General features: G+C 39.6%; 1 protein-coding gene across 5 annotated transcripts; it reads right to left on the reverse strand.

Annotated features, from left to right (window-relative positions):
* Nucleotides 1-3,837: 3,837 nt before the first annotated feature.
* ING3 (inhibitor of growth family member 3) lies at nt 3,838-21,783 on the reverse strand. 5 transcript variants are annotated; one of them, XM_030238201.2, is made up of 13 exons: nt 20,520-20,595; nt 20,282-20,353; nt 16,439-16,545; nt 16,156-16,256; nt 14,706-14,771; nt 12,517-12,613; nt 10,275-10,346; nt 9,892-10,008; nt 7,836-7,993; nt 7,284-7,474; nt 5,941-6,133; nt 5,410-5,448; nt 3,838-4,783 (listed from the first exon to the last, which is right to left on the reverse strand). In XM_030238201.2, exons 4-13 carry the CDS (start codon nt 16,249-16,251, stop codon nt 4,667-4,669), a joined length of 1,146 nt encoding a protein of 381 aa, XP_030094061.1. In that variant the 5' UTR covers nt 16,252-16,256; nt 16,439-16,545; nt 20,282-20,353; nt 20,520-20,595; the 3' UTR covers nt 3,838-4,666. The 5 variants fall into 5 exon arrangements, with proteins under 5 accessions (XP_030094061.1, XP_050842750.1, XP_030094058.2 ...); XM_050986793.1 differs by having other exon boundaries at nt 16,439-16,661; nt 20,520-20,581; XM_030238198.2 differs by lacking the exon at nt 16,439-16,545 and having other exon boundaries at nt 7,836-7,894; nt 20,289-20,353; nt 20,520-21,783.
* Between the last annotated feature and the right edge of the window lie 2,830 nt (nt 21,784-24,613).

Here is a 24,613-nt window from a genome sequence, read left to right on the forward strand (position 1 = left end):
ACTAACTAACTAACTAACTAACTAACTAACTAACTAACTACTAACTAACTAACTCTATTCAGCAACAAAGATTCCTCAAAAATTTGATATTTTTAAAGAAAGATACAAAAATTGTAGCTGAACAACTGCATCTAATCCCCTCATTGTTCTCTTTAACTTGAATAAACCTTTTTTTAATTGGCAGTAGCCAGTTTCATAGATGTGGGCAGACACCTTTGATTCAATGACTATAACACTGCTAAATAAGTATTCAGAAAGGAATAGAGCTGCCACAATACACAGCAATCTTCACAAAGTAAGGTACAAGGCACAAATAGGCATTAGGTCTTTAAAAATATTGACACAGTTGTGGATCCTAACATTGTTCATCATTTTCTACTGCTTTAGGTAGATTTCTTGCACAGACATGAGGCAAGTGTTTCTCTATTCTAGCTGTTAATACCGTGGGGTTTTTCTTTTCAACACCTTCAGGATTTTTTTTTTTTTTGAGGACTGAATAAGGGAATTATTCTTATCTCTATAAAAATAGTTATATAAAAAAAGTTAGCATGCAGTTAAAGTAATGTTTATAATCAAGACTTTATATCTATAATGAACTAATGTAGGAAATTACTGGGGGTTTTAAAATATAAGACCTATGGAAGGACAAGCCTGAAAGAAGTAGTCATGCAACTTATTGACAACTTTTCTATGCTCAAATAGCTCTGAAATACATGATTTATCTAGAGGAAAAAGCTGCTCATTTTTGTCTTTATTGAATACTATACAAGTATAAAAGCAAGAAACAGATTTGAAAGTGCTAAGAGGAACATTACTGTAAATTGGCATAGAAACCCTGAAGTGTGACAGTTTTCTCCCTTTAGTTACATTATTTTCAGAGCATTTTAGTCAATTCAGGGAGGAGTAACAAAATTGAAGGAACTATGTTCATATGGTGTGGCCTAACTTTATTAATGTATGCCCTGAATATAGTGTAAAAACTCCAGTCTTATTCCTCTTGCAATTCTGCTTCTTGGAGATTTTAGTCTAAAAAAATGAACACTCTGCTGTCAAGGTAAAGGCTGTCTCTCTTGAAGAAGAAAAATCTATGGTCCAGACATTCCAGCAGAATGAAAAGGAGATGAAAAAAACTTGCCAAGAAAAGCCAATTCACAGTGGAACATACCTCCCTGGTGAGGCAGAACAGAAAAGTGAAACAAACCTCAGAATTTCTGACCTTCACTGTGTGTGAGTAACATTTTGCAAAGTTTGGTAAAGAAGAATGCAAATTATCCCTTGCTATTCAGAGAGACAACCTAGTGGGATTTTCAGATTAGTATCCATTGTATTTTGTAATGTATTTTCTCCCCCTTTTAAATTTCAGATGTAGAATAAACAAGTTACAGCTCCCCAGTGCACACAGACAACACTTTACAAGGAATAGACTGTGTTTTGTTCCATTAGAGTGCTTAGCTCATTGGTTCTCAGTTTGTGCTACTACAAATACCTCTTATCCTAAAAGTTCCTCCAAATGCTGGAACACTGACATGAAACTAAAAGAAACTGCACTGCCTAATGCTGAAGGTTGCCTAACATACTGTCTGTTATCAAACAGCTTTCATTGAGTGCCAGAGGATTTCAGAACTGTCAGAGGCAACCTGGAACACTTCCCTCAGTAAACTCCTTTGACTCCTACTGATCAATCTTCAGTGAGTTTCTGATCCAGGGATCTTCGCTATATGTCCCATTTTGTAATGTAAACATGCCACATGTGAAAAAATGTTGCTCATTTTTAAATTTTGAACTGGCTACCTCCATACCACTAGCTCTATCAAAGCACACACCTTTTCACATCACTTCTTAATTTACAGATCCCTCTTATATTCTCCTGGAGCTGCCTCTTTCCCATCCAGAAGAGTCCCAGACAATTCTTCTGTTCCTCAGGTATGTTGTCATGATACAGCTTTGACCCTCCAATCTGAGCCTTTTCCTAGCTTTGCTGTCTTCTTGTAACAGAGCAACCAGAATTTTACACTACATTGACCTAACTGTGCCATCAATTTACACAGTGTAAAACTGTTTTCTGTTTTATTTTTCATCTCCTACTGAGTTATTCTCAGTGCTTATGTGACCTGCTGCTGAACAGTGAGCTAAGGTTTCCATAAAATTACTAGGTAACTTTCAAATCACTTTCCTACATAGTAATTCCTACTTCCTACTTCAGAGGACTCAGCTGCAGGTAAAGTGAGATCTAAGTATTTTTTTAATATATTATTTTATATTTACATTGTTTTAGCAACATGTTTAAGTATGTTTTCCACTTTATCAGAGTCTGTCATGAGATTGGTCTGATGCTTTTAGCACTTTCCATTTTTGGGGTTTTTTTGAGAAAACAACATACATGCAAATATTATGTTCCCATTTAGGCCTCTTTAACTGACCTTTTATGTAACTCTTGAGCAGCAAAGTCCTGCTCTTCTTTAACAGTGTGTATTTGGGATATTGCTGATTTATTCTTTTACTTTTAATTATTCTGTTTTTCAAATAGCAGTGTGGATGTCCCAATCAAGGGATGCCCACTCTTCAACCAGTGCATCACTGATTTTAAAGAAGCTTTAGTGAGAGAATTTGCACCTGTCTATCTAAGGAAGTGTCCAGCAACTCTATTGACCGTGAGGCATGAACTCTCTCAGTACATAGCTACCCACACTGCTCAGAGCTTTTAGTCTGATCACCTCCTGCCCTGTAAGCTTCTTTTACAGGCTTCCTATTCAGATAGCAAAAGTATGTTCAGGTTTTATTGTTCTACATCTTTGACTTAGGTATAGCATTTTTTTCCACATTTGTCCATTTCTGTTTTCTTGACACAAAATACAAATTTACTAATAAGGACAAGTTCTTTCTTCTTGTGAGTTCTCTAATTTCTCAATGAAAAAGTAATTTATATTTCCCAATGAAATGGGGATCCAATATTCACAGTAAAATTTGACATTTTGGTTTGGATTTGTAATTTTGGTACCATCTTAAGTATGGTTACCAGCAGAGTGAGAGATTTTGCTGTATACAGTCTTAATTCTCAAAGGACTTAGTTCTTAGCCCTTGGGACAGACATTCAGTTGAAGGAGAGCCTAGATTATTGGTTGCTTATTTAATTTAAATTTATAGCATGGCACCAGTTTCCCACAAAACAAACACTTTGTTATCTCCACTGTCTCAACAGCCTCACTTAAAACCAGATATTCTAGTCTTCAAGTGTTTTTTTTAGACTGAGATTTCCACAGAAATATATACACAGCGGGTTGAGTTCCCAGTTTCAAGGGAACCTTAGTTAACTGCTTCTTGCTGTTTATTTTCACCAACTTCTATCCTATTCTTTTGCCAGTCTATTTATCATCCATAATCACATTTCCCTTCTTTCACATCTACTTTTCCTGAGGTCATGGACTTTAAATGCCTTTTTTTTCATTTTGAAAAAAAGTGGTGTGACAGAAGCTGGGTTTCATTCTCTGCACATACTCTTATTACTAAAGGACCTATCTGGTTTTATTCCCTTGACACTATTTGCACGGTTGTGTGCAATGGAACACAACCCTCTGTCCCTCTCTTCTCTTCATGGCTCTGAAAGGCTACCACATGACAGCCAGTCTTTCAGCCTAACACAGGGCTGAAGTAAAATCATTATTTCAAAGGGAAAGCATATTTTTTAATAGTGGAAAGAAGAAGGAAGGAAAAAATAGGCACAAACCCCATCTTTCTGTTCAGTGCTGCTGCATTAAAGAGCTAGAAAAAAAAAAGGGGAAATTTGTGAAACCATTTCAGCGAGAGACCTTTTTTTGACAAATATACAGGAAACATTAATCTGAGGAGTTGAGATTCTTTTATTTTACACCTAATACAATTCAAATTTAAAGGATTACTTGCACAAAAAAATAAACACATTTGGTATAAAAATTTATTGTCACTTTAACACCTTTTTTTCTTCTTATGGCCCCCGCCTTCTCTGGAGCAGAAACATATAAAGACTAATGGCACAAGTTTGTTGTATTCTACAGCATTTTTTGTCTTTACATACTCAAGTACCCTAAAGGACAACAGCCCGCTGTATACAAGAACCATTTTCTTCAGCCTGCTGAATTAAGTTTCATAAAGAACCAAAGCTATAAAGGCATTTTAAAAACCACTGTCTCTTTTTCCTTTCAGAAGCACTGACTTTTTGCACTATTAATATACATAGTGTTACATAACAGCTCTTGAGTACAGTACATGCAGCAGAATATATCTGTTGTATATAAAACATACATTTAAAATCTTGACTTATCGGAATTTTTGGAAGATTGAGTACTTGTAGAATGCCCACTGCTTAGAGAAAATGGTTTGATAGTACAAATATCTGCATATGCTGGCCACTGGAACAATCCAAGGCTCACTGGAATAGTATTTGTAGCACATCAAGGTGCATAAATAATTTACCTACAATATTAAAACACGACTTAGCAAAACCAATAGTTCAAGATCTTATGACTGGGGGCTGGAACTACAAGATCTTTACAGTCCTTTCCAACCATACCATTCTATGATTGCTATGTTACTCTTCAGTGGTTGCAAGGAAGTGTGGTGAGAGTTGCCCCTCCCCTCCCAAGTCCTTTATAAAACCTTTACTATGCCATTCTTTTCCAGATGAACAAACTTATTTATGTCTACTGCCTCTTCTCTTCATTGCAGCTGTACACTGTGGACAGTACCATTTCCCTTTTGGTGCTTCTGTCAGTCCAACACATCCATAGTGGAACCACTCAATAGGGCACTATAAAAAGAGTTAAGAGAGGGTTTGTGACTTGGGGTTTTTCAAAATGTGTATCACAAATACAATTCTATGAAAATGAAACAAAAGTGGAAAGCGTAGATTCTGCATCTCATACCAATCACAGGACAAAACAAGGAGAGGGGAAGATCTACAACATACACTCAGTACACTAGGAAAAATGATAAAAATTCTAGGAGTCATACATGGAATCACATTACAGAGCAAAATAAGTATGTTGTGCTTTGAAATACTTAGTTTGACAAAGCATTCTTATCACTCACTTCTGTTTAAATGTAGTTATCTCAGTAAATACATTATTATATTCAATTGTTCTTTGAAAACTTTATTTGAAAAGGACAACCCTTATTAGCAGTGAAATAGCTGAAAATTCACAGAAATAAAGGATATTTTGAAGCAGGGCATTTTTGAACCTAGCAAAGGCTGCAGGTTTCTAAAAGAATCTAAGCTGTGTGGAGACATGAAAACTTTCCTGAAGGATGGTTCAAATCATATGCACATTACTCTAAAAAACTCTACTCAAAAACAAACTTAAAACAAAAGCAACTCCTACATGCAATAATTATATGCATAAGCTTCTCATGAACCATTTGAACTTTGTTACTTACATCTTGGTTATCACAGCCTACCATTTCACCATAGGACACCTAGTAAAATAAGAAAAAAAAACCCTTAGCAATTACATTTTGAAAGGGCCAACATTAAAATTTCTTCCTTTGAGGAGTTTTTCCATTAATAGCAGTAACAGCATTTTCATTTTACTTTTTTTACACAACCCAAACACCATCATGTTCACAGTGAATTGATCTTACAAAGTTGTCTATTCAAAAGAAGATAAATCTGCATATTTCAGATTGGATAAAAAACTAAATTCACTGTGAACCCCCTCAATTTTTTAAAAATTTTATTATTCCTTAAGTCTCTATCACAAGATTTAAAACTCTTAAGGATATCGTGTCACGTAAAAAACTGGACTAGCTTCAACAGTTCATTATTCACATCACCAGTAAGTAAATAAAAACAGATAAGAAGTTCAAGAGTAAAAATACAGTTTTTTCAAAATTAGCATTCAAAGAAGGCAGTTCAGCTACATCAACAGAGCAGCTGTAGTTGTATTTCAATTTGGAGGCCATCCTTACCTGATTACAAATACAATAACGTGGCTCATTTGGATCATAGGTCCAATCAACCTGGCTATTAGAATCAGACTCTGGTATTACTGCTGTTTGCTGAGACAGTTCTTGTGCCAGCGCAGATGAAGAAGAACATGATGATAGAGAGGAAGAAGATGATGATGATGAGGACTGCTGACTTGAGGATTTGTTGTTGTTTCTGAGGAAGAAAAGAAAAAAAAAAGGAAAAAAGTGCATACAACATGCATAGATGATTTATTTTCTGCCAAGTGGAAGAATCACTAAACAAGTACTTTGTTGTCTCTGAACTACTGCAGTATGTAAATCCCAAAGCTATCATTCACCATCATATTTCATTCAACCACTGCAAGCACTGGAATGCACCCACTGTATGCTCAGGAAAAGGAAACAAGTCATACCAGCTTACAAGTGCAGGACGTGCTGTTCTATTCAATGGAATTTAACAGCTCCAAACTGTCAAGTGGCTTTAACAAATGCTTTTCTTCACAAAGTTTTCCATCAATAGCTTTGGTGTCAAGTCCTTATAAAAATTGTTACCAATAAAACAGGAATTTACATATAAATAATGTCATATGTCATGTACAATAGATAACTGTTTGAAAATGACTGATTCTCTGTTAATCTCCACTCAAGCATCAGCAATCACTCCATAGGAATGGTGCCAGAATAAAATTTCTCTGCTTTTGCTTATAGGTCAGACCAGACACCCAAGATATTCATAGATGAAAAATGCTTCTCAAACAGCATTATTAACTGAATTGTGAACACACACAAATTGGAATGAAGAAAAAAACTCAAGACAGTTTAAAAGGATGGGCATTTTGAGACAAATTCTTTCAAGTACAAGTTCTGATTGTTGAATGTGTTGTGACATTGTGTTGTTAAAAATGTTTTAAAACTTCAATCAGAAATGAAATTCATTCCCTACTCTAGCTGGTCAGTCATTAGAAAGTGTCATGTTTACTTGAAACTGGCATCAAACATCTCTAGATTATTTTAAAACCATCTACAAACCATTGCACAGTAATTCCCAACAATTGCTGTTAGAGCAAATCTCTCCAAAACACAGAAAAATGAGGGAAGAAACTTGATTGTATCTTAGATAAAAAAGCAAATCAAGAGAGTGAGTTTGCTTAAAGAAAAAGAAGCGGAAGGACTAAAGAACACAGCCCTGCACAAAAAATGGCCAAGAGGCAGTAACTACCTTTTGCTGATTCCCCCTCACAGATATTAAATACAATGCATTTCTATCATGGCCCATGACCTTTTAAAAGAAAGCTCATCTGTCTTCAAAGTTATAATTGCAGTCAACAAGTAAGGAAACCTACTTGCTTTTCCTGCCACTTCGTGAATCTGTGGTTGATGAACTTAACGTCTGAGTTAATGTAGATGCCAGAGCTGATGATGAATATCCAGCTGAATCTCTGGACAATGAAAATTCTCTTCCAAGCTGAAAATCATTGTTCTTAAATGCTTCATAGCTGGCTTTTAGACTGGATGTTCGTCTTCCCTCCTTCATCTAAAAGGAATGCCAATATTGTATCAGATTACACAGTAAAGCTCCTACATAAGGCTGCTAACTGCTAATGATATGTACAGGTTCACTTGTTACCTTGTTAATGAAATTATGTACAGAAAGCAGTTAAATGTGTGACAATATCTTCCAGGAAAAGTCAGAAAACAAGTTGTCCCTTTAGGCAAGCTATACAGGATGAAACTGTCGCATATTAATAAAATTCTAATATGAGAATTGAATCACATCAGCTGAAAATGATCATGGAAATTCAGATTAAAAGAAAAAAAGGCAAAAAAAAGCAGTCACCAGCCTTTCTTCTTAATCGTAAGTGGATGGCAGAATGACAAGAACAGTTTGACATTACCTGTGCTGTGGCTTGCACTGCTTGAGCTGCTGCCATGGTAATAGCACCGGCCCCGGATCCTGAAGATAATGAGCCCAGGTTATATGATGCCAATGGTTGAGAAGAGTTTGTATTGTATGCATTGTTGGAAGAGGATGATGAATTACTGTTTCGACACCCTTGATGAATAGAACACATTTATGAAATTCAAAATGAAACTAAGTTCCTTTGCATTTTAAGAAGAGTTATATGACAACTAGTGAAAGAGTAGGAACTCTGTTTACGCATCAGAGCAGTCTAATCATTTGGAAAAAAGGTTTTAAAAGTAATTAGGCAGAGCAAGTATTTGTTTATGGGGGGGAAAAAAAAGAAGTTTGTTCCCTTGTCTATCCTCATGTGCAAGGAGTCCTTTTAGAAAGACTGCTCTCACTATGATACTCAGCTATCGAAGAACAGATGCAGCTGCTATAATTCTCACTACTATAATCATAAAGAAGAGGGTAAGAATGATTACACACCTATACTGCTTCTGAAGTAAAACTTTCAACAGTCTTAATTCTAAAAACTACAGATCACTTTTAATGCAACACAATTTCCGGGCTCATCTGCAGAGTGACAGCTGCTCTAAATATAGCTACATTTTATTTGGAGCCTCAAGTGAAGTTTCTTCAAAAGAAAACTAAAATTGACATGACTGAAACGACTTAAAACTGACTTAAAACATGACTGAGGTAGTTGACTTACTTTAACTTCTTAGTCTTTTATTTTCAGATAAGAAACCATGAAACACCTTAATATTGAGAAGAGGCAGAAAGGTTTAGGTTTTTTTAGTCACTGTATACAAAAGGACTTTCCTTTTGACATAGACAACATAGGTGTGAAAATTCTTTTCCCTTACTTTGGAAACTGTTGCATGCATTTTCTTCCTGAAAAGAATGCATTGATCTCTTATATTTCTACTGCTAACTGAATGAAAATCTACTTTAATCTTCCTCAAAGTGTAAATAAAAACAGCCATCATACAGCTGTTAAATGACAACAAAGCAGACACACTTCATGGACAACACAGATGAGTAAGAATGCCTGCAATTTTTCATGTTTCAAGTGACTGAAACCTCAGGGAAAGGGGTATCAGTCTCTGATTGAGGACTGGCTGAATGGCAGACCTCAGAAAGTCATTATTGATGGCACAGGGTCTAGAAATTCCACAAAGTAAAGTGCAGTGCACCTGGAGAGGAGTAACCCAATGCAACAGCACAGGCTGTGGGCTGACCTGCTGAAAAGCCACCTGGTGGAGAAGGACCTCAGCATCCTGGTGAACAACAAACTGTCCCTGAGCCAGCAGTGTTCCCTGGGGACTAAGAAGGCCAACAGTGTCCTGGGAAGCATTAGGAAAAGCATGGCCAGCAAGTTGAGGGAGGTGATCCTGACCCTCTACTCAGCCCTAGCAAAGCTGCATCTGGAGTGCTGTGTCCTGTTCTAGGCTCCTCAGTACAAAAGACATGGAGCTCCTGGAGTGGGTCCAGTGGAGTGAAAAAAAGATGATTAAGGTACTGGAGCACCTCCCTTATGAGGAAAGGCTGAGGGAGCTGAGCCTGTTCAGCCTTGAGAAGAGACTACTGAGAAGGGACCCCATTGCTGTCTAGGAGCATCTGAAGGGAGGGTGTCAAGGGGATGGAGCCAGGCTCTGCTTGGTGGTGCCAAGCAGTTGGACAAGAGGCAATGGGCACGGCCTGATACACAGGAAGCTCCATCTGAATATAAGGATGAACTTCTGTACTGTGCAGGTGGTCACACACAGGACAGGTTGCATAGGAACAGGATGTCCAGGATGTCTTGAGTGGCTGTGGAGTCTCCCTCACTGGAGATACTCAACAACTGTCTGGACACAACCCTGTGCCATGTGCTCTGGGATGGCCCTGCTTGAGCAGGGAGGCTGCACCAGATGACCCACTGGGATCCCTTTCAACCCTACCTATGCCATGATTCTGTGATTTCAGAAGACTAACTCACAAATATAATTAAGTTTCTCTTCTTCTGACTAAAAAGCAATGAAATGAAAGACAATTAGGATTACCTGGTGTGTTTTCTTTAGAAGCATCTGATGTCAGGGTAGATAGAAGAGCTTCAGATTTAAACTTCTTTTCAGGAACATGATCTGTTGTACTATGGTGAGATGGATTGTGTTTCCTTTCTAAATGAAATAAATGAAGAGAAATGTAAAATCTATTCAGCTTGAAAGTCAAATTTTGCTAGCACTTTCAACTAATTCCCACCAGCAAAACCTATTTCATTCTTGCACTTCTTAACAGACATGATTAATGTTTATTTTGCTTTGTTTTCTCCTTGAAATGATGGAGGGGAAAAAAGTTCTGAAACATCTTTTTCCTCATACTTCTCAAGAAAAAAAAACAAAGGGAACATAAAAAGTGGCCATCTTTATAAGTTTCAAATACTTACTCTCTACTGGAGTGTGAGAATGGGAGTGATGGTTATTCACAGGCTGTGCTGGTGTATCCAGCTCCAGAGACCCTAAGAGGGAGGTAAGAAGGACACGAAAATTGAGAGTTGGCACCGTTTTAACTTTTACATACTAAAGGGATCTTTAAAACAGTAACCAAATCACAATGCAGTTATTTATTTTAATCAGAAGAATTTTTGCTGGAATTTAAACCCTTTCTACAGTACAACCACAAACCAGTGATATTAGTTCTCAAATAAAAATTGGTGACTGCTACTGTCCAACTGTTGAAATCAAGAACTTAAAATCAAGTTTTCAAGTTATCAAGGCAAATAAGAAGAACCAAGAACATTGCCCTCACCAAGCCACTTAATCAAATGAGTTGCAGAATGGCTGCAGCAAAAGTACTGACAATCTACACCAGTATGAACTGAAGACTAAACAATGTAAACTGTATAAACAAGGCATCTTGTTCCACTGAGTCCACCTTGTCACATTCAGTCAAAACTCAAGAAAATAGCAGTTTCATCTTTCAAGATGATTTAACATTCAAAAGAAAGGGCTGCAGATCATCATCCAGATTTCCTTAACATCCAAAATACACAGAGCAACAATACAAATAAAAACAAAACAAAAAACCCCCACAAAACCAACAAAACAGCAACAACAAACCCCACTCCCATCCTCCCCCCCCTCAAAAAGGAAAAAGTCAGGCATAAATCCAAGTATATGTCTAAGAATAACATTTCTTGTAAGATGAGGCTAAATAATCACAGCATAGGAGAGACTTTGGCTATAAATCTGGAACAATATACAATATTTTGTTCACCAATCTCTGTCAAAGAGATTTTGAAGTAGTTGGAATACCTACCAACTTACATTTACATAGAAGACAAAACAAGAAAGCAGTTCATATTCATTTTTCAAAATCTGTATCCTCAGAATTTCTTTACTTCTTCCAGTGCTTTCAAAAAGCACTGAAATACATGAGTAATACATAAATATTACAGAAGTTTAAATATAGTTATTCTAGAAAAGGATCAAAGCATAAGGAGCTATTTTGGCTGAGAGAACTTCAATCACATTAGGAACTTGCCCAAAGGCTGCCCTCTGGTGGGACTTCAACTTTATGTATTTACTTACTCTGAAAGCTAAAAATGTGAAGTCTCCTACTTTTAGCTTTATTTAAAAACAAACACGGAAACAAAACCCTCAAACCAAACAAACCTTAAAGATGCAACATGCAGTCTAGCACTTCTCTATTTTGATTTTTTGAAATCCTATCTAGCAACCTCTCTGAACATGTGGTTCAACAGAAGGTAGCACCACATCCTAAAATCAACTGGGATTTAAACTCAACTAGTCCTTTTCAGTAACTGCTAGTTAATTAAGAGCATTTAATTTAGAGTTTTCTTGTATTGTGCCTGTTCTTTGTAACAGCAGTTACAAATAAATAGCCTCAAACTTCCAGCTTATACAACTCAGCCACAAAAAGTTCCAAGAAAGAATGCTAATTCCTAATACCCTCAAGTGACTTAAGCACATTGTTACTATCTTTATATCTACGAGGATAGCCACTGCCTCCATAATCACAGTAGTTACATCAATTCAGAAATTTATCACATTTGAATTCGATGTCTAAATGCTGATATGTACAGAAAAGACAGATTCTTCTACACACCAAGCTGGCAAAAAATCTGTAACTTCATATTTTTATTCACATTCTAAATACCAGCATGGTTGTATTTAAATGCAGGTTTCTTACCTAAAATGCTTTTCCTTCACTGGCCCATTATAGAACAACCCATTCTTGCCCCTTTAAAATAGAAAACCACCAAGTACATGGAAAACTAAAATAATAACCCTCCTTAGTTTGGTGGCAATCACTTCAAGGAAGAAATGTTACCCTTGCAACTGGGTAGGAGGCATGCTTAGGCCAAAGTACTTGGCTGAATACCTACAACCATTAAAAATAGGTTTAAAGAATTATGTATCTAACTGCAGCAATTCACAAGGACAACAGTTGTGTGAAAAAATTATTCTACTTACTCTAATGTATTTTGATTTCACTGTTATAAATCAAGGTTGAAACTAAAACTTGAGAGTGGGTTAAACTAAAATTTCAATGTGGGTTAAAACATGGGTGAAAATACTGGCAGCCACTTACAAGTGTATGATACTTTAATTCTGCCAATTGACAGAAAGTCTGTCAAGTTCTTAAAGAAAATCATGCATACTTACGTCTCTCTAATATTTCTGTAATTCCAGCATTATCTGCTTCAAGTTCCATTTTAAATTTAGCGAGTTCCTGGTCCAGTTTTCTCAAATGACGGTCTACCTGTTTGTTAGACAAAGCAAAAATAAATAGCATCCAGTTCTGGAACATGAATATCTACATCCTTAATCTCAGGCTTGCTAAGTATCTCTTCCAGCAATTTTGTGCCACGCAGCACTAAGGACAATAATGCACAGAAGGGATCTTCTTGGTCACCTCCATTTCCCTCACTCAGCAGAGGCACTGTTGTTAACACCAAAATAGCATAGGGAAAACTCCAAGAAATAAAAATGAAGAAGACTTGGAGGTGCTCTGGTTATGCAAACATAAAGGGGGAAAGAAAGAACAGTACATGACATGGACTTGAGTAGAAATTCAGCTGCTCTGGGGAAATTGCAAGTTCTGAACTGAAACCTGTGTGCAATTTGTGTGCCACTATAAACAATAAATTTGGTTTGTGCTGAGTCTCAACTGAAAGTGGAGACTCCTGTGTGTTTCAGCAAACTATGATGTGCTCTTGGGTATTAAAAATTAATAAAAATAATTCTCAACTCACTATCATGAAAAGAAACACTACATTCCAAATGCTTTCTACATCTGTAATCACACAGCAAAATTTACCCATCTTTATAAAAAACTAGAAGGTTTTTCCAGTTATCAGCCAAGCAAAAGAGAAGGGGCAGTTCCAACTTCTAGAACAAACTTTTGGCTAGTTATAGTGAAACTAAAGCAATTGTTTTATGTCTTCTATATTTGATTGTAGTCTGACTTGCAGGTTCTTCTCTCTTGAGAAATGTAAAATAAATAAACTTTAAATCACATGTCATCCCTCTCTGGGTCTGGCCATCCATCCAATTTTTCACCCAATGAATAATGCACCTGCCCAAAGCGTGAGCAGCCAGTTTGTCCAAGAAAGTGCTGTAGGAAACAGTGTCAAAGGCTTTACTAAAGTCCAGGTAGACAACATCCACAGCCTTTCCCTCATGTATTAATCAGGTCACTTCATCACTGAAGATCAGGTCAGTCAAGCAAGACCCACCTTTCCCAAACCCACGCTGCCTGGCCCTGATCCCCTGCTTGTCCTGCTTGTGCTGTGTCATGACACTCAGGATGATCTGCTCCTTCCTTCCTTCCCCAGCACTGCAGTCAGGCTGACAGGCCCTTACTTCTAGATGCTCGTTCTGACCCTTCTTGTACATGGGCATTTCATTGCTAATTTCCAGTCAATTGGGACCTCTGGTAAACACCCAAAAGTGGCTCAGTGACCTTTTCCACCATCTCTCTCTCTGGGGAGGATTCCCATCATAGCCCCAGACCTGTTGTGTCTAAGTGGCACAGCAGGTTGTTGACCTCCCTGGAGCTAAGGGGACTTCGTTCTGCCTCTCACCCACTTCCTCCAGCTCAGGGGGCTGGGTACCCTGAGAATAACTGGTCTTGTTGTTAAATATTGCAGCAATGAAGGCATTAAGGATGCCTTTTCTTCATCCTCCATCAGTACGTTTATCTCTGTATCCAGAAAAGGATGGAGATATTCCACAGCCCTTTTTTTACTGCTGATGTATTTTTTAAAATATTTTTTGTCCTTCACAGCAGTAACCAAATAAAGTTTGACTTGGGCTTTGGCCCTTCTAATATATCTCCCCACCTAACCCCATAAAACCCTTGTAGCCCTCTCAAGTTGCCTGACCATTCTTCCCAAGGTGATACATTCTCTTTTTTTCCCCAAATTGAAGCCAAAGCTCTGTATTTAGCCAGGCTGGTCTTCTTCCCTGCTGGCTTCTCTTCTGGCACATGGGGATGGGCTGCTCCTATACATTTAAGGTTTCCTTCCTGAAGAATGTCCAGCCTTCTAGGACTCCTCAACACTGCATCACAAGGGATTCTCTCAACCAGACTCCTAAACAGGCTAAACCCATGCATTAAAATCTTATGATTTCTAATACTATTTCTCTGACTTATATTTAAGAGACACTTACTACCCAAAATTCTTAAAAGTCAATAAAATATTAAATGTTTCTTTCACCAGGAAAACATCTGTATGCAGATGACATAAAAGTACAGCACACTGCAGCATGACTGCAGTGCTTATCAAAATGCTTAGAACTTCTAAGGGCATAAATTTAGGCAATTCACCACAAATCTTGTGTCCACTTACCAGATCATATATTTGATTAGCCAGTTGCACCTTTTCATCTGCATCTTCCAATGCTTTATAATAATCCTGTTATGAAGAGAATTTTTAAAAAACATATGAATGTAACAGAATTAATTTCAGTAAGTTTAAGCTGCTGCTATGAAGCACAAAATATAAGTCAAAAAGGACAAATTTAGGTCAGTTTTCAGAAAGACTGAAATTTTACTGTAAACAATAATAATCTGAATTTTAAATGAACGATATAATATATAACAATTTATTTTCTCTCTGTTAGAAAAAGCCAAATTACAAAAAGGAGACACTTCCTACTAGAGTGATATTTAGATGTCTGCAAGAAATGTTACAAGAAATTAAACAATCTTGGATTTATTTTATATTACAAACCATCATGTTATGGACTTTAAAATAAGAGCATGTCTTTTTCAGGACCACCACAAATCTTACTGCTCTTTAAAATTATGCTGAAGAACTCCATGGGGAAGCCTTTCCAGCACTCTAGTTAAACAGAGATTATACTGTATATAATTTAAATTACTTTAAAATAAGTTTCTGTAACTCATAAGTACATTCTAAATAATTTGACTAAAACAATCTAGAAGTCTCCCCTAACCAATGAAAATTCACAGACAAAACTTTTAAAAAAGTATGTTTTCAAATACTTTTACTTTAGATTTGAACAGATTTTACTGCCTTTTAATTCTTAATTTCCACTGAATAGTATCTTCTGTGAAAACTACTTGAAATTTTGATTCAGCAAAAGTCAACAGAAAAAATTTCATTTACTGCAGCAGAGTCAGCACTCTGACCTTTTTCTTTTTCAGAATTTAAAAATCTATTTGCATTAATTAAAGAAGAAAACAATCCTTACCCAAATTAGGGGCTGAATTAGCCACTGTAGGAGACTACAAAGGAGTTTTTCCTGACAAAATGATGGACTACATTGCTAAAAATACCATCACCAATGCTCAAGTATTGAAGAACAACACAGAACACATTCATATTCATGTTCTTACTCCTCCCTCTCTCAAGCTAAATAGACTATATGTATACTGTCTAGAAGGACACAGGCAGAAAATCACAGGAAATGCTGAATCTAAGCTTGAAAAATATTCTCTAAAAGAAAGCACATTAACTTGGGCAACTTAACGTCACACAAACAGAAACAAGAAAATCTGAGCTCCAAATTTAGGAGCTCGGGCTTCCTCACCATTTCAGGATTACATTTTTTTTAAATGCTAGCAAGTGCTCAGTAAAACTTCAGAGAAATTCTTGATCAAAGAAACCTTTCACTCACTTTTCTCCTCCAAGTTAGTTCCATCCACCTCTATGAAAGCCCAAGGGAAGGCACAGTTCTGAACACTTACATCTCCCATCAATCATAAACTATTTTTTCCTAAGGTTGTCTTAGTTTGTAAAAGAAAAATCTGACCCACTCTTATGATATCCTTACTTTTTTGATTGATGTCATTTGTTCTTCTCTCCATTCAGGTTTGTTTTTCTTTGCATTCATAAAAAATTCATTTACCCTCTGCTCAAGCTGATCCATTGCATCTGTAGCATAGGAAAAGATTGAGACAAATGTTATTTTCTCATGTACATAAACATTAGAAAATAAGGGGAAATTTTTTTTCTCAAACAAAGTTGACAGGACTGAGGTGCAAACTATTAGAGAGGAAAAAAAAGAAAAAACCAAAACAACCAAGCAACAGTGGACAGCGGAGGGAAATATTTACCTTAATTTCCAAGAAGCAGAATTGCATTCTGGTAGGATTCTCATCAAGGTTCTTGTGCTCTCCAGCATGAGACAGGCAGGACTCCAAGTTCTAAAGGTTTTTTGTCCCTAAGAGCAGTGGTAGTGACTTAAAGCACGACCCAAACTCCTCACCCAGGGCTCTAGACTGCTGACTTTGGAACATTCTAGCCAGTTACAAACTGAGCAGGAAACAAAATGTTCTCCTAAGAGAAACAGTCAAATACAAAACCAAATAATTGAAAAAAATTAGTGTCTCAAAAAGGTAGACCAACTGAAGAGCAAAGTCACTGCCTGTAAGTCCAGGGCCTCTCCACTGTTTGCTAAGAAGGGTCAGGGCAAACTGAAAGCACTCAAAAATTATTCCCTCCACCCCCAGAAGAGTAAATGCACTGATGAACTATTATTTGGATAGGATTCTCACTTTCATGAAGATGAGAAATATCTTAAGGGGTAAAAATAAAACCACCCATTTTCTAACATTAACTATCTCCAGAAAGGAAAATGTCAACCACAAGCTATTTTTTTTTCATTGTTTATTGAGACAGGAACAGGGATTCCCTTCCCTTTCCCCTCCAACCTTCTCCTACTGAGTGTACTATTTCAACAGCTGGACACTTGTGCACTCAACAGCTCGCACATTTCCAAAAACATGCAGCTGCCTCAGTCAAACTAGCCTGGACAGCCTTGCTAGTGCCAGGACAGATGACAGTACTGAGGTTTTTTTCCCAGCATTCTCAGTGACATTGCCCAGCTATCAGCTTTAAATTAAATGTGACAATGCACAAATCACCTACAAACTTCAGGCTCTGGGTGCAAAACACCTAAGAAACTTTCCAGAAACCACCATTAAAACTGGATCACATCTTACCAAAACAAAATGTGAAATAATTAATTAGGTCAAGAAGCTCATTAAACCCTAAGTATGATTTACTCTGAAAATCCAAGAGGCCAAGGGTCTTCCCAACTCTGTGAAAATTCACAGCTAGAACTGTTTATATAAATAACCAAAAACCATTCATACTGAATGATCAAAAATATTAATCAATTTTCTTTATACTGGGAAAATTCAGGACCAAAACCAACAGGAATCTAACTGACTGGACAGAGAACTATTAATCCCAAGCCATAACAGCTGGGACATAAGTTCACATCAACTTTATTTAGACCCAGACACAGTAGTCAAACAGCTCTGGAGTAAAACAGGCTAAAGCTGGAGAACCTGAAAAATGAGCATTTTCCACTTGCACCCTGTAGAGAACATTAACAAGCCTGAGAGGCAAGCAAGAAGCACACATTTTATATGGAGGCTTCAAAAATCTTTGTTCTTTGACCAAATGACTCTAATTTGGTCCAAAAACCCAACAGACAAAATGTTCTATCTCATATCCTCTGAGCAGAAATACCTTAAGTGCTAATGATTCCAGGGGCTCCATAAAGAAGAAAAGATAAAAAAGTATCTTCCCTCTTCACTTTTAATTGAGGACATGTTATCAGTCTGTGTGAACCTGCCTAGGGGAAGGTTTCCACAGAAACTTGGTCTCTCCTGAAAGAGCAGAAGAGGCAAAGACGAGTTCAGGTCAAATCTACCAAATTATACAGAAAGTTCTCTCTGCTACACTCAACTTCATCAGTTTTTTCTTGTGATACTATATTCTGAGATACTCATTTCTCAGATCAAATTTCCCAAGAGAGTTGCCCAAATTTCTATGGGGACAGAATCCTTTTTCCAGCTACTGACATTTTACCATGAAATCCTGATAATCCATGATTTTAATTTAACAGAGAAACACATTTTATGCTTCATGTGGAGCTCAGTTAAAGCTCAAGCGTCAAGTCCCAGCTCAGATGACTTTTTCCACAGCAATCTTACCAAAATATACAGCAGATAGACCTGGTTTATTGTTTCTTCCAACTACAAACAGCAGGACCTGCCTCATTAGGAGTCAGTGTGGTCCAAACAGGACAGAATACAAAGTCAACAATGACACTACAGCAGAACAGCAGAGATATCTCTGAATTACAAATCATGTAGATTTCTGGGACAGCGTCACTCATCAAAGTACTGCTTTCAAGTACTTCTGAGACACCAAACAACCTGCAGGTTTGCATGTAGTGTTCATTATGCAGTTGGGCAAGTGATGCTGAATAGGGGCTAGTCCATAAGTTTCATAAATGGCTTGGATACCCTGCCAATCATTGCACAAGAATCACAGAAGTACCAAGGTCTGAGAAAATTTTTCTCTACACCTAACCTTGGTCCTAGTGTACAATATTCACTGTCATTTAATACTTCCAGCAATACAACATGGAATGTTGCCATTTTCAGTTAAAGCAGAGGAAATTACAATTTGCTATCTTGGCACTGCTAGCTGCCTCAAGTTCTCAAACACACCTTAAAAAACCCCTCATATACATCTAAAAAAAAAAACCTACTATTTTCTTTGTCTTCTTATGGAACAGAAGCAAAATCTATGAACTTATTCCAAACTATCCAAGTCAGGGCTCACTTTCCTTCATGATACTCCCTGATAATAGCAACTTCAGAGGTGCTATGTCCCAGAAGGAGCCATGACAGTTCCCACAACTTCAAGCACTGAACCCAAGACAACATTTAGGTGATGATATACCAAAAAAAAAATCCTACAGACAGTTCTACATGTGTCAATAAGGCCTGTTAAACAGACCTGCTGGGTCCATTGAAGTAAATACCCAATGGAAAGCACTTTAAAGTATCATAGAACTGTTCCCACTTAGTGCTGCATTTTGTATTCCTATACAGTATTCCCTTGCTGTTTCCATCTCTGCTCTTTCTCTCCTTCCCCTTTACAATAACCTGGCCCCTCCATATTGATGATTGCTCTCAACTTTTGTACAGTAGCAGTTTCATTAATCAATACTTTTGGATCACAGTTATAGATAACCATATTAATTGTGTGTTAAATGACTGCAACAGCTACCCAGTGTTACAGGACACCTAAGTCCCAGAGGAGATTGCATTAGAAAAGATGAATGGCAATGCAGCCTGAAAACAGCCTAAGGCAGTGCATACATCAGGATATAAGAAGAGATACCAAGTGATCAACAAAGAAATCTGAAGTGCATTTATTTTTTGTATAAAATACGTATTTACACAAAAGTAGGTGTTTATATAAAATATAATTTGTATAAAACCGAAAGTATATTTGGTTGCATGTCAGCTAGGGCACAAAGGGCCGAGCAAATGGCACCTTCCCGTGTTACTATTAGGAAGCTGGCTGGAAAGTTTCAGGGAGAGCATGCCGCTGCCTACTGGAAGGAGTGGGACATAACTCATGTTCCAAACCACCATCACTGCTCTTAGGGATTAAAAATCTAAAGAGTTTGGGACGTGCCACCGAAAATGCCTTTGGGAGCAGCACAAGCCCAGGAAGGTAGCCCCGCTAGGGCCGGCCTTGCGCCGAGGCCCGGCGGGCGGGGGCGTGGGGCGGGTCGGGGACTGCCGCGACAGCGCCAGGGGCGTGCGCCCCGCCCCTCGCCTCATCGCGGCGGCTCGGCAGTCATCGCCCGCGGGAGACGACGAGACGCCCCCGGGCCGAGCGGCGGTGCCGGAGAGCCGCGGCAGGGCTGGGGAGGGGATGCGACCGCCCCGGGGCAGCGCGGGCGGAGCTGCCGCGGCAGGCAGGAGCGGCGCCGCTTCGCCTCCTTCCTTCCTTCGTCCCCAGCTCGGCCTTCCCGCCCGTGCCGCCCTGCGGCGGGGGCGCGGCGGTGGGGCCGGTGCCCGCGGGGCGGAGCGGGGCGGGCGCGCAGGGGGCGGGCGGAGGCGGAGGGGGCGGGACTCACGTACTCTGCACCTGCAGGTCCATCTCGCGCATCTCGGTGAACCTGTCGCGCAGATCCATGGGAAGCTGCTCGATCACTGCGGGGACACGGGGGAGCGGGAGAGAGGGGGGAGGGAGGGAGCCAGTCAGTCACTCGCTGCCGTGGGGGGAGGGGGGGGCGCCGCCTCCTCGCCGCGGCTTTCCCCGGCTCCCCCGCACCGGCCGTGCCCGGCCGCCCGGCGCCCCCGCCGCGCACACACTCACTCTCCAGATAGTCCTCCAGGTACAGCATGGCGGCGGCCGGGCCCGCGCCCAGGGGCTGCTCGAGAGCGGGCGCTCGTCCCTTCCAATATGGCGCCGCCGCCAACAACACCAGCGCCTCGACTCAGCGAAAACAACATTGGCGGCGGACGGCGCTCGCCGCGGCCGCGCCGCGATTGGCTGCTCGCGCCGCTGACGCGCACCACGGCCCGCGCTCTGCCGCGCGGCCTCATGGGAAGCGTAGTCCGTGCTGGGCGAGCCGGAGGGAGGCTGCTCGTCCTGCCCGGCGTTGTCGCTCCGGCTGGTCCGCGGCCCGGGGCCGTTCCCGCGGCCCGGGGCCGTTCCCGCGGTCCTGGGAGCGTTCCCGTCTCACTGGGGCCGCGGAACTCTTCTCCAGGAGCAGCCTTGGGCCCTCCGGAGCGTCCCTGGCGCGACCGCAGCGCCGCAAGTTGGTGAACGGAAAGGGAAAACTTGCAGCTTCTTGACCAGTCTCGAGGCTTTTGTTCGTCCGTTGTTGTTTTAAATGGTTGCAGCCGGCAGTAGTTCATTAAATGCGTAAGAAACAGCAAAACTAATGAAATGGCTTCAGTCCGTGACCTCTCACGGCACAAGGTAGAAAAGCTGCTCCGTCCAGCTCAGGTCGCAGCCTTAGGAGAGCAGAAACTTACCTGGGCTTTGGAAGTGCTGCTCCGAGTGTAACGCCAAAATTGCCTGACGGCATGATTGCCATACAGTTACAATGCTCCTTGCATTAATTCACTTTCACGTGTTTGGGACTAGGGTTTTGCACACAGTTTCATTCCCCTAAATAGTCTTTTTCATCACTTTTCTATTGCTGTTATTTACTGCTTTAAGCATGGACTGATGTATTCATCCAGACGTGTTTTTTGCCCGGGGAAGGAAAAGTTTGGGGCTTGCAGGATGCCAGGTGAAAGTATAGGAGCATAAGAATTGTGGTAGCAGATCAGGTTTGCTCTCCACCACGCTTTTTGTTTCCATGTACTTTATCTGTGCCAGATGTATCCAGGCAAAAAGGAAACGTATGCTTAAGCCAAGTATGAGTAAAACTTGCATGGGATGTTTTTGAGGGTCAAGACCAATGGAAAGTGGTACTTTTCTCATGTCGGGAGTTCATGTATTGTGAGTAGTTAGTTAAAGATGACTGAATTTTGGGAAGTGAAGCATACATTTTGTATATAGCCTTTAGGAAGACCAATGGCAATAATGTGTTGGATACACAAGCATGTTGAGGGGTTTTAACTCCTTTGCCATTAAAGATGGGGGAGAATGAAAAGATGTAATAATAAACTCTCAATAAGTTTTCAACTTTGTAAAACAAGTGCTGCATTAGTGTGGTCACTTTCCATGCTCACTCCATCATCAGCCGTGTTGTCTGCACTGCCAAACCAGAAATATCAACTACTCTCATACATAGAAATGAGAATAGATTTTAGATGGTCATTAAGCTTAGTGAGCCTTAGTGGAAATAATCTCTTGTATTATTGCTCATGTAGGTCTCTTTCCTGTAGAACTCTGACTAGCGTAGGCATAACAGTATTTTTAGAGTTTTGTGTGGGAAATTACTTGGCCCAGTTTGGTATGTAAAACACAAGATTTGTGTTTTACCATTTACTTTTGTGGGAAGGTAAATGCCTGCAATTACTGAAGTGAAAGGGTTTGATGCAGCAAGAGAACTTAATCCATGCAAAAGCACAGCAAAGTAACGACATCCTATCTTCATGAGGAGAAAAGCTAGGTGAACTTAGGGGAAATCTGAATTGGTGACATCACTTTCTTTTATGCTAGTTGTGGCTTTAATGATTTTTAAGGAAAAAAAGGTCGTAGACATGTTTGGGAGCACATTTCATGCAGCTGAAGTCTAAGAACAATACCGTAAACAAAGACAGCACTATTAGAACCACAACTGAAATATGTTCATAGAGTATGGTCGTAAGTCCCTACCATTTGTCTCATGACCAAAATCCCAAGACAGCACAGACATTGGGGACGTTGTGACATCTCCTCTTCTCGTCTTCGCAAGCTTGGGGATAGCTAGCAAAATTCTCAGTGAGGCCTACTGTGCCCAGGTATTTTATGTGTGTTGTGGTGCCCAGACCAAGGAACACAGCTCTTGGGGCTGTGTCTCAGCCATTTCCTTTAGTAATGGCATGTGCCCTGGATCTGCTAGTGAAACAGGAAAATGAAACTTGGCTATGCCAGCAGAATGACAGAGTACTAGTGGCTGCTGCTGTCTGAGGTGTGAGTTCCCCCTGGTTATGTGTAGTTGTGTATTGTATTGTGAGAGTCTCTTGAAATAGAGAGCTGCTCAGAAAACTGTTCACTATAGTGCTTTACAGTAAGGGATGGCAGGGGATTGTGAGGGAAACTACAAAGGAAAATACAATTCAATGTGTTCACTATCTATTGAAAAGAAAATAGCAACTTACTTATCTACCTGTAGTCCTCTTTAGTATTTTTTAGACAAATTAAGAAGCTCATAATTTTCATTTCTGTCCATATTAATTCATGTTATATAGTCAAATGATTAGCCACACCAACTTCAGTAAGATAGGTTGTGTAAGTGCTGTTTGTCATGCCATGTCAATGGCACTGAGTTTAAGCTGACATTTAAAAAGTGATAAGCCAAGAGGCCATAAAAAAGACACTTTTTACAACAAAAAACTTCTGTTGTTTATAAATGCAAAGAATTAACTCTATTGATTAACTCAACTTTTAGAACAACCTAATTCAACAGCTCCCGATAAGGAAACAGGGATTAATGACTGTTTATTGGAATGAAAATACAGTGAAAAAGAACTAAACACCAGCTGTGAACTCAAGGTAAAACATTAAATTTGTGAATTACAATCAACATTGCTCAAAAAACTCCTTTGCAACTACAGAGCTGCTTAGCATGGGAAGCAAAGGGAGGCCACAGGAGCTGCTGTTTTCTCCTGTTTATATAATGTTATTAATGTTGATGGCTTTTCTCCAGCAAATGTTTCACATAAATCATGTTCCATCACTGTGACGGAGTGATGGCACAAAGGAATATTACAGATGCCCTGTGATCTACCTAAAGCTAATTGCTTGCCTAGGTTTCATTAGTTTTTGACTGACAGGAAAAAAAAGAGCTGAAACATAAATTTATGTCGTGATGTCAGGACGCTTCTCAGATGGGGGTTAAGATTTTCAGATGTCCCTCTCCTCCACTTACCCATTCCATATCTCTGTAATGTCCTTTTTCTTTTCTAATTGCTTCTGTCTGTTCCCATGTGTAGAGCTGTTTGACACATCTAACTCCATCATTTCCATCTTCGTGTTGCAGCTGCTCTCTGTTGATACCACCCTCTCCTACTTTCCAAATCTAGTCTATCTTCTAGTTGTATGGTTGCTGGAGCTTTCTGTACCCATTCAGGACTGTCACAGTTTTTTAATTACTTCAGTAATCTAATTTTTAACTCTTGTCTAATGCGGTGTTTCTGGACTTAGAGTCCTTATGTTTTGTTTCTTTCTTTTCAAGAAGGACACATTTCTAATAATACTTGAAAAAATCAGGAAAGACCTACCTAGCCCATCCCTAGATTGTTATTCCAGGTCTCAGCTACTGCTGGTAGGTTCCTGTGCTTTGGTTTGTCACAAGGGAGCCTCCCTGCCTTTGGCACACAGAGGTTGCAGATGTACATCTGTGTGTTTCTCAGGGCTCTCACAGAAGAACTTCCAGAGTGACATCTAAGTGGCCTCCACCCGAACCTACATAAAACTGCAAGCCTGGGTAGCTCTTAAACTACCAGAAAGGAGCAGTTTGCTTTTCTTTGGCACCTGCTCCTGCTGCACTGCAGCAGTCCTGCGTGGCAGGCCAGAATCCATTCACCACGGTGCACTGCTGCGAGCATGTGTTGTGGATCGCTGCGTTCCCAGCACTTCTGGCTGCCATTGTCAGTATCAGGCCTGCTGGTCTCCCCACATGCTTTCAACTGTTTTATTGTAATTCCTCCTCACATCCTGTTTGTTGCCTGCTATTTTTCTGCTGTTGCAGCTGTTTTTTCCATTCTTTCCAGTCCACCCAGTTTTGCAGTCCAGCTGTCCCTCCCAGC

Source organism: Serinus canaria, chromosome 1A (assembly GCF_022539315.1).
Source record: "Serinus canaria isolate serCan28SL12 chromosome 1A, serCan2020, whole genome shotgun sequence".
Classification (NCBI taxonomy): Eukaryota; Metazoa; Chordata; class Aves; order Passeriformes; family Fringillidae; genus Serinus; species Serinus canaria.